Source organism: Sminthopsis crassicaudata, chromosome 3 (genome assembly GCF_048593235.1).
Source record: "Sminthopsis crassicaudata isolate SCR6 chromosome 3, ASM4859323v1, whole genome shotgun sequence".
NCBI classification, from domain to species: Eukaryota; Metazoa; Chordata; class Mammalia; order Dasyuromorphia; family Dasyuridae; genus Sminthopsis; species Sminthopsis crassicaudata.
The window spans coordinates 612,841,151-612,856,354 of record NC_133619.1 but is presented as its reverse complement, the minus strand read 5'-3'; the positions used below and the strand labels follow the sequence as shown (position 1 = coordinate 612,856,354).

General features: G+C 47.3%; 1 protein-coding gene across 1 annotated transcript in view; it reads right to left on the bottom strand.

Moving 5' to 3' along the window:
- Window positions 1–10,833: 10,833 nt before the first annotated feature.
- The window catches only part of UBR4 (ubiquitin protein ligase E3 component n-recognin 4), a 138,928-nt gene continuing 134,557 nt past the window's right edge, over window positions 10,834–15,204 (bottom strand). The window contains exon 107 of the mRNA XM_074302562.1: window positions 10,834–11,230. Within this exon, the coding sequence (XP_074158663.1) occupies window positions 11,166–11,230 (65 nt within the window). The 3' untranslated portion in view covers window positions 10,834–11,165. The remainder of the gene's footprint in view (window positions 11,231–15,204) is intronic.

Below are 15,204 nucleotides of genomic sequence, written 5' to 3'. Positions count from 1 at the left end.
CAGATCCCTTCGGACCCTGAGACTCTGGGTTCCACGGTCTCTCTTGTTCTCCTCTCTTAAAGGTTTATAAAGCTCTTTCTTCCCCAAGGCCCGGGAGGTCAGTCCTGGAGGACCACGTCAGAGCTGGGACTGAGAGATGGGAGGGATTCTCGAGCCGGCGTGGGGGCTTGAGCACACGTCCTCCGTCCACAGCGCAGGGGCCCACAAGAAGATCAACGATCCCTCCCTGGAGGGCTGCTTCTGAGAGGATGCGGGCGCATCTTCAGGGCCAAGTTTGCTCTGAGCTCTCCAAGAGGCAGGCGCCCAAAAGAGAGCGAGCCAAGAGACATGTCAGTGCTTCGCCTTCCACTTCTGCAACACCTGCTCCCTGAGCTCATCGCAGCCCCGGGCGGCCGCATGTTCTACAACGAGATCTGGCAGAGTGGGCTCTGTAATTTGAGGTTCCTCAGAGATGAGAGCTCAGCAAGCCCAGGAGCCTAAGGGATGGACCGGAGGTGTCCAACAGCACGCCCATTCTCCGGGACAGAAATCGTATCTGGGGAGCAGGAGGGCACAATCATCTGAAAGCGGGTGACGAGGAGGAGAAAGCACAACCTAGAGGAATGAAGGGAGGGGGGTCGGTAGGAAAGCTGCTCAATGGAGAGGGTGTATTGGAAAGAGAAAAGACCCCTCATCCCCAAACAGGAAGTTTCAGTTACACTAGCTCATTTCTCATTTGGAGCATAGAATGTCAGAGCTGAGAGGGCCCTTAGAACCCAGGATGTCAGAGCTGGGAGGGCCCTTAGAACCCAGGAGGTCAGAGCTGGGAGGGCCCCTAGAACCCAGGAGGTCAGAGCTGGGCGGGCCCTTAGAACCCAGGAGGTCAGAGCTGGGCGGGCCCTTAGAACCCAGGAGGTCAGAGCTGGGAGGGCCCTTAGAACCCAGGAGGTCAGAGCTGGGAGAAGCCTTTAAACATAGAATATTGGGGGCAGGTAGGCCGTACAGTAGATAGAGCACCAGTCAGGAGGACCTGGTCTCAGACACTTAACATGTCCTAGCTGTGTGACCTTGGGCGAGTCACTTAACCCCAACTGCCTCAGCAAACAAATGAACAAAACATAGAATATTGGAATATAGAGTACCAACCTGATAAGAGTTCTAGAACCCAGAGGTTCAGAACCTTAGGACACAAGATATTGTAGCTGGAAGTCTTAGAACTCAGAACGTCAGAGCTGAGGAGTAGATATGTTGTGACCCAACCTTTCCACAAAAGCAGTGATACCTTTGAACCTTACCTTTTCCCATCAGACACAAGGTCTCTGGGAGAAGAGTTCCTTTCATTATTTTCTCTTTGCACCTTCATCTCTTGGTTAGTTTATCTGCCTACTCCATATTTCCTGCACCCTTTTTCCCCAATCTTATCAGTTGTCCCATCTCCCTTCAGACAGCCTGGATCTGCCAGCCACCTCTCAACATCTCGCTTGCTTCCTCCCCTCCGGGCTCCAGGGTGCCAGACTGGGCCAGGTCTCTCAATCCACTTTTGCACCTGTCCCTGCCCAGTGGCAGTCAGGCCCTCCCAGCCTTCCCTTTTCCTCTTCACTGGTGTCTGTCACTTCTCTCCCAGGCCTCCAGGCATTTCTGTTCCCAGCTGCAGTGGGGATTGGTTATCTTACCAGTTAAGAAACACTGGCTCTAGAGACTGAAGAGAAAACACTGATTTTCAGCAGCCATGAAGCCCCTGCATGGCGAGAAGAGCCCTGGGCTGAGAATCAGCAGACTTCAGTCTGTTATGTCACTATCTCATCTGGGACTGTAAGCAAGTCAATTCATCTTCTCTTCGTAAATTATGTGGGGCTGAACTCAGTGATGTCCACGGTGCCTTTGAGCTTTGAAATTTCATTTTCAAAAGTCCCTCCCAGCTCTGACCTCCTGGGTTCTAAGGGCCCTCCCGCCTCTGACCTCCTGCGTTCTAAGGGCCCCCCCAGCTCTGACATCCTGCGTTCTAAGGGCCCTCCCAGCTCTGACCTCCTGGGTTCTAAGGGCCCCCCCAGCTCTGACCTCCTGCGTTCTAAGGGCCCCCCCAGCTCTGACATCCTGCGTTCTAAGGGCCCTCCCGCCTCTGACCTCCTGGGTTCTAAGGGCCCCCCCAGCTCTGACATCCTGCGTTCTAAGGGCCCTCCCAGCTCTGACCTCCTGGGTTCTAAGGGCCCTCCCAGCTCTGACATTCTGGGTTCTAAGAGCCCTCCCAGCTCTGTCCTCCTGGGTTCTAAGGGCCCTCCCAGCTCTGACCTCCTGGGTTCTAAGAGCCCTCCCAGCTCTGACCTCCTGGGTTCTAAGGGCCCTCCCAGCTCTGTCCTCCTGGGTTCTAAGGGCCCTCCCAGCTCTGACCTCCTGGGTTCTAAGAGCCCTCCCAGCTCTGACCTCCTGGGTTCTAAGGGCCCTCCCAGCTCTGTCCTCCTGGGTTCTAAGGGCCCTCCCAGCTCTGACCTCCTGGGTTCTAAGGGCCCTCCCGCCTCTGACCTCCTGGGTTCTAAGGGCCCCCCCAGCTCTGACCTCCTGGGTTCTAAGGGCCCTCCCAGCTCTGACCTCCTGGGTTCTAAGGGCCCTCCCGCCTCTGACCTCCTGGGTTCTAAGGGCCCTCCCAGCTATGACCTCCTGGGTTCTAAGGGCCCTCCCAGCTCTGACCTCCTGGGTTCTAAGGTTCCTCCCAGCTCTGACCTCCCGGGTTCTAAGGGCCCTCCCAGCTCTGACCTCCTGGGTTCTAAGGCCCTCCCAGCTCTGACCTCCTGGGTTCTAAGAGCCCCCCCAGCTATGACCTCCTGGGTTCTAAGGGCCCTCCCAGCTTGGACCTCCTGGGTTCTAAGGGCCCTCCCAGCTTGGACCTCCTGGGTTCTAAGGGCCCTCCCAGCTCTGACATTCCATGATCTAAAACTCATATCTCTGACCTTCTATGCACTAAGGACAAAGCTTCTTAAACTACGCGTCTCTACCCTGCATGAGAGCGAGTAACTGAACGTGGAATGTCTCAAAATCATTGTTTATTTTCAGTGACTGTTTGACTTGTGTTTCTATTTTACACACCTACACACCTGAAGATCACAAACATTTCCCCAGTATAAAGGCTACACAGTGGGAAAGGTTGTCCTGTGTTAAGGGATCTCCCAGCTGTGACGTTCTCTGTGCAGAGTCTTTCCAGTGGCTTTGTAACTCAACGCTTCTATATTAGACTTGATGTCCCCTTAGCGCTCATCACGGCATCTTGCCCACATCACCCCCCAACCCCCGTTTGGCAGGGATCTAGGGAGATGTAGAATATAGATCACATGCTTGGTCTGTGTCCGGTTCCACCTCGAGAACTCACTGACTCTGCTTGCTCACGGCCTGCCCCATTACTCCCAGACCTAAGTTACCAAACAGAGCCAGCATGTTTGGGCCGGGCAGTATTCCTGGACCCAAGCAGACAAGATAGAGTCCAAGCGCTTACCCTGGGCCCGAGTGAGCCTGAGGAACCGGAGTCGGCCCAACAATCCTCCATGTCTCACTTCCAAAGCACAGGGGGCGTTCCTCTCCCCCCAAGCCACCAGGAAAAGTGGTTCCTCCAGGAGGAGGGAAAGGCCCTGATAGAGGAAGGGCGAAAATCACCTCCTCCTTCTAGCAGGAGCAAGTCAGCTCCTATTCTCCTGATTTTTCTGCTGAGCCCAGACATTATGGGCTTAAAAACTGCTCCAGAGGCATCAAGTGTTGTAAATGCCACTAAATCTGGAATTCTCTTTTATTGGGGCTGCCTGCCGGGAAAGAAGGGACCCAGGCTGCTCCGGGGCCACAGAGGCCTGAAGAGGGCCTGAAGTCACAAGAGATGGCCTGGGGCGAAGCATTGTTCTGACTGAGACCTTGGAATAGCGTCCTCTGAAGTCAATGACCACAGTCCTGAGACTCAATTTCCTCACCTGTACAAAGACAATCCTGGCCCTCCTCAGAGGGTTGTTCTAATCTGGTAAATGGAATTGCAGCTGCTACAACATTTAAGGAGACCTGGGCAATGGAAAGCAGCCCAGCCTCATCTCCCGTCCTTTTAGAGAGCACCATTTTAATGACCTGGAGGCTGAGCATCTGGCCTCTACCACTTGCCACCCATGAGATCTTAACAAGTTGTCTCTCCTCTTTCTAAGCCTCAGTTTCCCCAGCTGCAAAATGGAAATAAAAGGCCTACTTCATAAGTTTGTTGTGAAGGAAAGGTTTTGTAAAGCCCCCAGGACGTGGATCCAGGAGGGACTGAGAGGTTCTTGGTTCCCAAACCCCATCTCTTAAAAATACATATATTTCCTTTTTTTTTTTTTTTTTTCCTGGAACACATCATTTAAAAAAAAACAAATTTGAATCGCCATCTTTTGTTTTTACATCTCAATTATTTTCTCTCTCTTCCCTCTCTGGGGAGCTGTGACAAAACAAAAAAGGGAAGAACACAGCTCAGCAGAACCAACCCACATACGCTACGGGAACAGCGCTTCCTGTGCCGAGCCTGTGCTAAAGGCCTGGCCGACATTATCACATCTGATCCTCACAACCAACCTGGAAGGGAGAAGCCTAGCATTCTCCCCATGCACAGAGAAAGGACCGGGGCTGAGAAAGGTTAAGGGTCACACAGACAAGTGTCTGAAGAACTTGAATCCAGGTCTTCCAGCCCAACGCTCTCTGCTCCCCATTCACAGTAACTGACACAACTGTTTACGAATGATGGTCTAAAGGCCTCATCAGGGCCTGCTTAGCCCAAACTGTGAGCCCGGCTTGTGCCAAGAAGTGTCTGGGCCCGGACAAGAGCACTCTGTGGGAGCACAGGCAGCTTTAGAGCTGCAAGGAAGCTCAGAAGTCATCCCTGTAACCCCCTCCCTCATCCCTGGCATTCTGGTTGGTCTCCACGGCCACAAGCAGGCCCTGACAGGGAGAGCATCAGGCTCCACCGGCCTGGGCCAGTACACCTCTCAGGCTCTCTTGGTCCCCCCTTTGCCCATGTGACAAGCTTGAGGAACTCCCACCCCACTGGCCAAAGTCTCTGAAGCTGCAGAGAGTGCCTTTTGTGGGGGAGGGCCAAGGAGCAAGCCTGAGACAAGGCTGGGGGGGTGGGGGAGAAGGGGAGGAGAAAATGGGGAGGAGTGGGCAGTCCTGGCAGATCTGTGCAGCTTCGTGAAACCCTTCCAGAGCATGGCCTTGTGGAGCACAGAACCAGAGAGCACCCTGGCCTGGAGTCCCAGGTCTTTGGCTAACAAGCTCCTTAATTTCTAGGAAATCTATGGATCTCTGGGTCCCAATGGACTTCTATATTAAATGAAAGGGTTGAACCAATGACTTCTGAGGGGTTGGCTGGTCAATCAGCATTTATTTATTAAGCACCTACTACATACATGTCAAGCACCAGTCTCTGCTCTCAATGGTCTAATGGGTCAGATGACACACAAACAGCTAGAGACTGGAGAAACCAGGAATAAACAACGCAAGGGAAGCAGATGAAAAAGTCTCATGGAGAAAGTGGGATGTTGGAACTTCTTGCCCCAAACCCAATGAGGTCATGACTTTGGGACAGATACTGTGGTCAGCATCCAAGACTAAGGGACCAGAGTGGTCCCCCAGGGTCCCCTTCCCTGCCTGCACGCTGGACCTCACCGGCTCTCTAGTCTAATCTCTTTTTAAGATGACACTAAAGTCAGGGGATCTGGGTTCCAATCCTGGCTCTGATACCTGTTTGACCCTGAACTTATTTCCCCCAAATGAGGGGATTTATTCGATGAAGTGGGAGGGCCCCGTTTCCATATGGTTGTAGAACTACAGTGTGCTAGAATTCAGAGCCCCCCTTTTCTGGAGAAGAGCCCCAGAGAACTCAGGCCAGAAAGGAGAGATCCCGGGGAGAAGGGCGACGAGAAAGACGTCCCACAATCCTGAGAAATGCTTGGGCCGGGATTTCAGAGGGTATTCTGCTCTCCACCCCACCCTCCCCAAACCACACACACACCTACCATGTGGTCATACCCACACCTGGGCTCTCCAAACAAGCTACCTTTGTTTCCTCCTCTTCTGTTCTCATGAGAACTGCATGCACCCATGTGGGTCGGTGGCTGCTCCCTCAGGGCAGCAATGTTTTCTCCCATGAAGTAACATGAAGAGCTGGCTTGGGAAGGTCCCTAGAGATACCCAGAGGTTTTGGGGAGACAGGCTTAAAGCACTTGTTCCTGCCCGAGGACAATTCCTTCAACTATAAAATGGGGGGAATAATAGCACTTACTCCTCCCAACACTGTTGGGATTATCAAATGAAAGAATATTTATAAAGCCTTTAGCATATTTTCTGGTACAGAGTAGGGGCTTCTTTTCTTTCTGAGTGTTTTGGGTAAAAGAATTGGACTAAAGGAGACAATAAGTTCCTTCTGATTCTGATATTCTATATTCTATGGTTCTTTCCAGTTTTAACCTTGGTAAACAAACAGTTCCCATACTAACGTCCCATCCCTTTCTGATAGTCTATGTTCTAAGGGCCCTCTCAGATCTAACATTCTAGGTTCTAAGAACTCTTCAACTCTGACGCTAACTCCTAAGAACCCTTCCAGGCCTACCGTTCTGTGATCAGTTGGTCAGTCAACAAGCATTTATTTGTTTGGAGATTCACTGTGCTAGGTATTATGCTAAGTTCTGGTGACAAATAAATAAATAAATAAACAAAACAGGGTCCCTGTCCACCAGGAGCTCACTCTGTAATGTGGGGGTGTAAAGGAAGGTGGTCTCATAAAGAAGGCACTGAGACTTCAAGGAACAAAGAAGGTAGAGAGGTGAGGGAGAGCATCGTAAGCATGGGAACGGCCAGAAGATGCAAGGTCATGGGGGAGAACCTTCACACAAGGCGGTTAGCCAGGTCACAGCTTGTGTGGAGGCTGCCTAGGGCTTCATGTGCCCAATGGAGGACACCCCAACTGACGCACCCTTGTCAAGTAGACAGCAAAGCTTCCATCTTACTGCCAGGGAAGGATGAAGGGGACAACACCATCCTGGACACCCCCGCTGCTGAACCCTTCTCCTGTTAGGAGCCTACTTTGGGCTTTACTTGTTCCCAAGTTCACAGGGAATTCTGAGAGGTAGGGAGTTGTTTTCTGGGGATTCTTCCAGACCTTCTCAAGCACAGAGTCCTCAACAAGTGACCAGGGAGGCAGGTTTGTAAGCTTTTGCATGTCTTCTCACCATGTTTGCTGAGCCTCACTTTAGAATATTTGCCAAAATCACAATTCTAGCCCCAAGCAGTGGCTCTCATATCTGAATCTGCCTTTTATTCCAATGTAACTAGCTTGGTGTAGGATCTAGCTGTAGCCAAGCTGGACTCAGCAATAGCCTTGAGGAGTCTTCCTTGTCTCTCTTTTCTCTCTCCCAACCCATCCTTTTGTGGGGCTGTTCCCCGATATGTGACGCCAGTCACATCTTCCTTCTCAGGCAGGTTAAATGACTTCCCTTCTTGGGCTTCAGTTTCCCTTTATATAAAAGCTTGTACCAGACCTCAGAGGTTCCTTCCAGCTCTGGAGCTAGGATCCTTTGTCACATCAAATACCTCCAGTGACACTTTTTGTCTACTTGGTCTAGTTCCAAACTCCTTTTCTGACATTTAAGGCTCCAAGGTGCTATATACTATCTCTCCCTCCCCTCTCCATTTTTTTTTTTTTTTTTTTTTTTTAGTTTGATGCTTTTTTCTGTTTCTCTTGAAAAATCACTGTCACTTCCCATTAACTCCCTCTTTGCTTCCTACAATTAACCAAGCAAATTGGCCAGGTAGAAGAATGTATGCTTTCTTCTGCAGCCCCCAGTCACCACTTCCCATATGAGGCCATTTGTGCTTGGTCCCTGCACTAATTAAAAGTTCTGAAGTCTTTCAATGCTGCTTTTCTTTACACCATTGTCATAGGTGTCCCAGTTCTGCACATTCCTCTTTGCATCAGTTCATACATGTCTTCCTAAGTTTCTCTGAATTTTTCCTTCCATTCATGATACAATAAATATGCCATTGCATTCATGTGCATAATGCTGATCTGTTCCTCGGAGAGACACCCGCTTTTTTTTTTTCCCTTCAATTCTAAACTACTAGGAAAAGTGTTATTCTAAAGTATTATTGTAGTCATGAAACTTTTCCACCTTTGACCTCCTTAGCGTACCTGACTTGTACTGGAACTGCTGGGTCAAAGAGTTTAGTACTTTAGGACAAAAGTATGCTTTAATGATTTTTTAGTTTTAATTCCCACTTGCTTTCCAGAACTGTTGGATTAATTCACAGCTCCACCAAGAATATATTAGCATGTCTATCTTTTTACAGCTTCTCCAACATCTACTACTTTCATCTTTTGCTTCTCTGACAATCTTGGGTATGAAGTGAAATCAGTTCATTTCATTTACATTTCTCTTATTAAGAAAATTGCTCATAAAATTGACTATTCATTTCCTCTGACCACTTATACATGCTGGTGAAGGGTTCTTGGTCTTATACAGTTTTATGAATTGCCTATACATCTTGGATGCCAGACTTTTATAAGAATTTTTTGCAACGTTTTCCCCAACACAGCCTTCTCTTCTAGTAAGAGCTGCCCTCATTTTGTGCATGCAAAAGCTTTTCAATTTTATGCAACCAAAATTGTTCATTTTCTCATCTCTTCTATGATCTATGATCACTTCTGCTGTCCCTGAAAGAATTCTCTCCAGACTAAGGCACTTACTTTTCTTTCTAGTTTTACCTTTTATTACTCCCCTCCTTTGAACTTGATTGTCTATCCAAATTAGTTTATTTTGTTTTAAACATACCTAATATTCTCTGATCTCTGCTTTCTTTTTACTATTCCCTATGGTTAGAAATCATTCATCTCTCTACTCCTCTATATATCTAACCTCGAATGCCCAATTAAAATGCCACATTCTCTGTGAAGCCCTCCAACTGATAGTAAAATCATGATATGTAGTTTTGATAAGACCTTTTAAAATCTTAAGTTAAGACCTTTAGAGGTGAGACTCTAGACAGCCATCTGAACTTGTTTTGTATTTCCTGATTAAATGGCAAACTGTATGAGGGGGTGGGGAACATATATAAACACTGTCTCTCCCCAAAGCAGATAGTGAGCTCTAAGGTCTTCTGTCCCTCTCCCACATTTACTAGCTTAGGAAAGGAAAAATGGAGGCTATGGATGTTGTTCTCAGCACTCTAGCTACTATCATCCTGGACTTCACACCTTCTCATGGTATCATTATTATGGGAACAGGAGGGTCGTAGCTAAGTGGTTTTAGATTTCCAAAAGTTGGGGAAATAGGCAAGGGAGGGCTTAGTGATTTCCCCAAAATAACATCACAGTAGATACTCAGGTTTTCTCTGATACGTTATTTGGGAGACACAGTAGATACTCGGGTTTTCTCTGTCTCCTGTGGGATCTCTTTCCCCTTGGAACAGGGATAACTTCAGCAGTATTGTTTCCCTCTCCCTTTCAAAGACCAAAGGCTCTGAGAAGCAAGGACGGATGACTTCTGCCTTTGAATTCCCAATATCTAGCACAATGTCTTGGCACATAACTTTTGCATGGTAAATATATGCTGTTTGCAGAACAAAACTGAAAGGTCACAGCGAGTCACATGGAGCCCTCCTATTCAGCCATTAAGTTAAATGAGAAACATTCAATTATTCCATGATAGGAGTAGGGTCACAAACTTCCTATCTACATTCCTGCTCCTAGTTTAGGACTACAAAGATATACTGAACTGATCAGCCTCTCTAAGAAGGTATTCAGATCTGGCTCTTTGGAAATTCAGGTTAAGAACTTTCCATGACTACTTCCAAAGGCCATGTTTTTTTCCTAGATATATTGCTTTGATAAAGGAAAAATCAGCTATGGCAAACAAAACAGAAGATAAATCATTAAAAGAAATTACAATGAGGAAGAGGAAGGAAAGAATTTTCCATGGAAGAAATATTATTTCGGAGATCTTGGGACCAGGGAGATGCCAGGATGAGAAGGGACCAAAACCTTGTTTCCTATTGCCCCAGAAGCCACTGGAAGTCTAACCATCCAGTTAGCCTCAGATATTTCAGAATTGACTATTTATTGGAGCTCTCATTTGTAGTGACCTCTCTCTTTATGGAAGCACAACTACCTCTTCCCCTTCCTTTAGAAGGGCAAGGCTTTTGTCATTTACTAGTACCTAGCATGTATCTCCCTTAATAAATATTAATAAGCTGAGTATCTCCCATCAGGGAAGAGCTTTAGAAAAAATCCAGGATGCCAGTAAAGCTGTGTGGTTCTGCAAATGACAAACTGGCTAAGCAGCATTGAGGCTATGGCCAGAGGGTTCAAGTCAGGCAGTTCACTGAGGTCAGCACAAAATCTTGAACTGGGAAATCAAAGCAAAGTCCCAGACACTTCCACCTGACTTTGTCAGGGGTTTCTCAGCCACCAAACCTGCCTACCCTAGTCTTCTCCCAGGTAAGCCCTCAGAAGCCAGGTGCTCTGTTTTTATATTCTCCCTTCCTCCCCACCTAGACCCCCAGTCCCACCCCCCCCTGCCTTCAGAGAGAATTAAATTTCATGTGTTCTTGTGATCCAAACTGTGACAGCGGAGTTACTAAGAGAAAGGTGTGGGCTTTGGCTTCAGGAGGAGAGGAATGCTGCTCCAGCTAGGGCTCCATACCAGCCAAGGCACGCTGACATCCTCCCAGCCTGCTCCACCAAGGGGCTCCAAGATAAGGATCCCGACGCCTCCACTGGTCTCTGCTGAACTTCTGAAACCGCTGGGTTTGCTCAAGGAAAAGGAGTTTGCCACCAGCGAACCGACAGGCGTAAGCACCAACAAAATGTCCTTTTCAATGGGTATTTATTCATTCACTTATTTCTCAAGATGTGCACACTCAAGTATTAAGTTTGGCCAGGACAACTCGTGGCCCCTTGGTATGTACAGGGTCCTCCAATGCTTGGGGTACGTACGTATAACTTCATAGCTAATGCACCACACACAAGATAAAATAGCAAAGTCTAAACCCCCCAAGCCGCTCCCACACAAACCGCGGGGGAGGGAAACGCTAACGGCAGCGCCCCTCGGAAAGAAACCAAAGCACGAGGAGAGGAGAAACACAGGGGCGGAAGGCAGGCTGGGGTCAGTCTTGGCCGGTCACTCTCCCAGGCTGGGTGGTCAGGGGATTGAGTTCAAAAGGTCCTTCAGGAAGTTGTCAGCGAAATTGATTTCCGAGAGAAGTCCTGGAAAACAGTCAAGGAAGGGTCATTAGACTCAGATGAGACAAGTGGGGGGCTGCTCTGCAGCCCTTGGGGTCCGGTCTGCGAGGGAAGTCCTGAGCATGGACAGAATGCTTAGACATGATAGGACTGAGGGCCCATACCATTTCCCACAAGAGGAAGAACTGCCAGGCCAGCTCTCTGGGACAGACAACCCCACATTTGAGCTGATGGTCAGGTACAAAGTGAAGTCAGCCCCAAGCCTGCAGGTCATCACCCTCCCTGCCCAGCTCTCCCTGATGAGAGCCCAATTCACCAGCACAGACGTTCACTGAAGCCTCCCCAATCTGACCAGAGCCCCTGTGCTCTGCCCCCTAACTTCTCTGGCTTTCCTTCCCTCCTTCTCTGGACAGAGGAGCCCATTCCCAAGGCTGCCCCTCCTTCTCAGCTCCCATTCTCAAAGCCCAGCTAGAAAAGTCTCTCCTAATGCCTCCTCTGCCGAGCCCCCGGAGTCATCTGAATTACACCTCTTCTGGGACAATGACCACTTTCTGTTCTGTTTTGCAATTATCTGCCTCGCTATCATCCCGGCCGTGAGCCGTGACAGGCTCTGTTAAGGGCAGTGATCATGCTGCCATCTCTCTGCACACCATCTGTATTAAACACAGGCCCTTTGCACACAGTAGATGCTCCATACATATTTATTAGAGGATGTATCAACATGGGAATTATCACCAACTGATTTATGCATAAGGGAGAAATGGTAGAAATCATCTTTATTTGAATCTGAAGAAAAAAAAAGTTCAAACCTACATTTGAAAATAGGTGTGTCTCTGTATTCTGGGAATTCATAACAGCTCAGGAAAAATAACAAAGTTACAGAATACAGTCCTTACTTAGGAGGAGTCTGAAAGTCAATCAGCCGCCCCAACTTGCCCCCGGGTTCAACGAGCTCTCTTCTCCTCCCTGTACTGCACTGAGATAAACAGCATTACCACTCAGACTGACGCCAAGTGCCAACCGGAGCTGAGCCCTCTCATCCTTCCCCTCTGGAAGTTCTAAGCTGAAGCCAGCTCCTCCTCAGTTTTACTTTCTGTGAAGGGCAGGAACGTAAGGGAAGGGTCTAAAACCCGAAAGGCCCTCTCTCTCCTCTGCTAGGAACTCCTGCTGCCTTGCAAGCTTCTTTGCAACAGAAAAGTGACGGGGTACCACTGTTAACAGAAAAGGAATCATGTCCCCAAGGAGGGGATGAAGAGAAAAGTCCAAATAGCCATGAATGCTCACCTCCCATAGATGGAGGGCTGATGACTGAGCCTCAAGAAGAAACAAAGGGTATAAATTGATACAAAGTTCCCAATCAGATCAGACCCAAAGAATAGTCAAACAGAGAGCTAAAGGAAATCTTCTATAGTCCCACTGGTGAAAATAAAGAGCCCATAATTTAAAATGATGATAACGTACTACTATTATTTCAGGGACCAAGTGTGTTCTAGTTGTCCTAAATGTATATTCTCTGAGAAAGAGGATAAGTATTGAATAATTTTTAAAATGATTATTTCTATAACAGAATATATGTGTTCCTCATAATAGTCCTCCTTGGACAAGTACTGTCAACCGTTCATCTTTTTTTCACTTATGGTCAGGAGGTTTATAAGGTAAACCACCTTGGGCTGCATCTTGAGCTGTATTGTTCTTTGGAACACATTCCATTCTCCTCTATTTTCAGGTGAATGTAGAACAGAACTGGCATTAGAATTTTTTCCTCTTTTATTTGAAGGTTTTCCTCCTAGTCACTTGGAAAAATTTGTTGTTTTATTAAATTTCACCACTACACGGAATTTGCAGTCTTTGGCTGTTATTGTTTTTTTGTTTTGTTTTTGAGGCGATTTATGGATTCTTTCAGTTGGTACTTTGTTTTCTGAAGTTCCAGCCAATTTTCTTGTATTAAAGCATTCAGTTTTTTTGATCTGCCATGTTCTGGGACATTTAGAGTCTTTAAATTGTTTCTATGCATTCTGCCTTATATAGAGAACATACTTTCTTGAATGTTAATGCTTCCGGATTATCCTTTTCTTCCATGACTCTGGAGGAAAAAATGAGGCTGATGACTTTGCACGGCCTTTAAATCCACTTCACTTGCAAGTCAAGACATCAGCCACCTGATGTCATTGGTCCTCTTTGAGAAGGAAGACTGTATACAACACTTCCATGTATTTGCATTCTTGATCAGGTCATCTTTTTGGTTTTCTTGGGGAGACTTGCCACCGAAGGATTCAAGACTTAACTCTGCTAATTATTTTTGCAGTGCAGGCCCAACATTCTTGCTCATTTCTTCTTCTCTTTTCAGTCATTTAGAAACAGCAGGCGGAGATGCATTCTCTCCTCAAAATCCATTGGGTCTTCTACCTCATCATTCTCATCCTGAACTTTTTTGCTGAAGCAGTTGGGATTAAGTGACTTGTCCAGAGTCATACAGCTAAGATACCTGAACTCTTGTGTTACATCTGGAGTCCTTTGTTTCCTTTTACTGTTAAGATCTTCCCTGTTGGTTTATCTGCTCATGCTCAAGGTCCTTTTACTTTCTTCCTCCTATCTTTACGAATTCCCATCTTTTTTTTATTTCCCCCAATTGCTCATTCTCTGATGGGGCTGAAACTCGAAGCTCTTAGCCTCCTTCCAAGCTGGACAGTTCACCAGCCTAGGATTATGTCCCAGGTGACCTGAGGATAGGGTGAGCAGAACTGCTGGACATTTCCCTTTAGATTTAGTATGATGCTACACAGTCTCTGCTTCCTCCCTGCCACTGCTCCCCGTTCCTCAGTTCTCTGGCCCAGCAGGTACCAAATGCTGCCTGGCTGCCAACACATGTGAGTAGATTTCTGCAGTATGCAGTCCGGATCTCCAAAGCATTTTTAGAATTGAGCTCTATTACTTGTGTGTGGGGTGATTCGGGTAGTTTGGCTGCTGGGAACATGATGGAGAGGAGAGCAGAGATGTGGAGTTAAATACCTGTTAGGGATTGGTTAGTTCATAAGAGTTTTAACCTTGTTTGGAATCCTGGTTTCCTGGATTGGAGAGACAGAGGAAATGACTTTATTTCTAGTACAGAATTTCTGTTTTGGATAGATCTGAGAGGCTGGGAAGAACCAAAAACACGTCTAGATTGCCACTTCATCAAGTGGCCTGCAAGTCTGTATGAGTGCTGTCATCCATATTTTATATTTAAAGAAACTGAGGTTCAGCAAGAGATGGAAGTATTCAATGTTATTCTGAGTGCTAAAGTTGGAATCTAGCAGAGATTTCTCCATTCTAAGGCCAGAGCTTTTTCTGCCGCCTAGAAAACAAGAAAGCTGCTTACAAGGCTCACTTAGTGCTACAAAGATTAACCACAGGCAGCCCTCTGTGGATCACAGCAGAAGCTCCAGTTAGGCTGGTCTCATACCAGTTCTAGCACTTTCATACTTAGGAAAGCAAGTTTGCTGTGAACAGTATCTGTACAGTGGGCAAAGACAATCCAGAAATCAGGAAGCCGGTGTTCTAGTCCAGGCTCAGAGTGATGGTCTGGTCTGACCACCTGTGATGCAGAAACGAGCTCTCATTTTCTTGAGCTTTGATCCTTATGGTGTATTTTAAAGAGCAACATCTTGCCAACAACACTGGAGTGGGTGTCAGATTTGGGCTAAAGTCTTGGTTTTGTCAAATACTAGCTGTGCTAACCAGGAAAGTCACTTAATCTCTGTGCCCTTATACTTCCTTATCTACAAAATGGGAACACGACTTGCACGGTGGTCAGAATAAAATAATCTATGTGAAGTGACTTTGCAAACCACAAAGTACCATAAAAACCTTCATTACAAACATGAATAACTTGCGTGATTCCAGCTCACCCAACCTCTCCTGGGCCTCAGTTTCTGCAACTGAGTAAGGAAATTAGACAAGGGTCATCTGCACAGCAGCAAAACTACTGGACCATGAGTCCCCAAATGCTAGTTCTACTA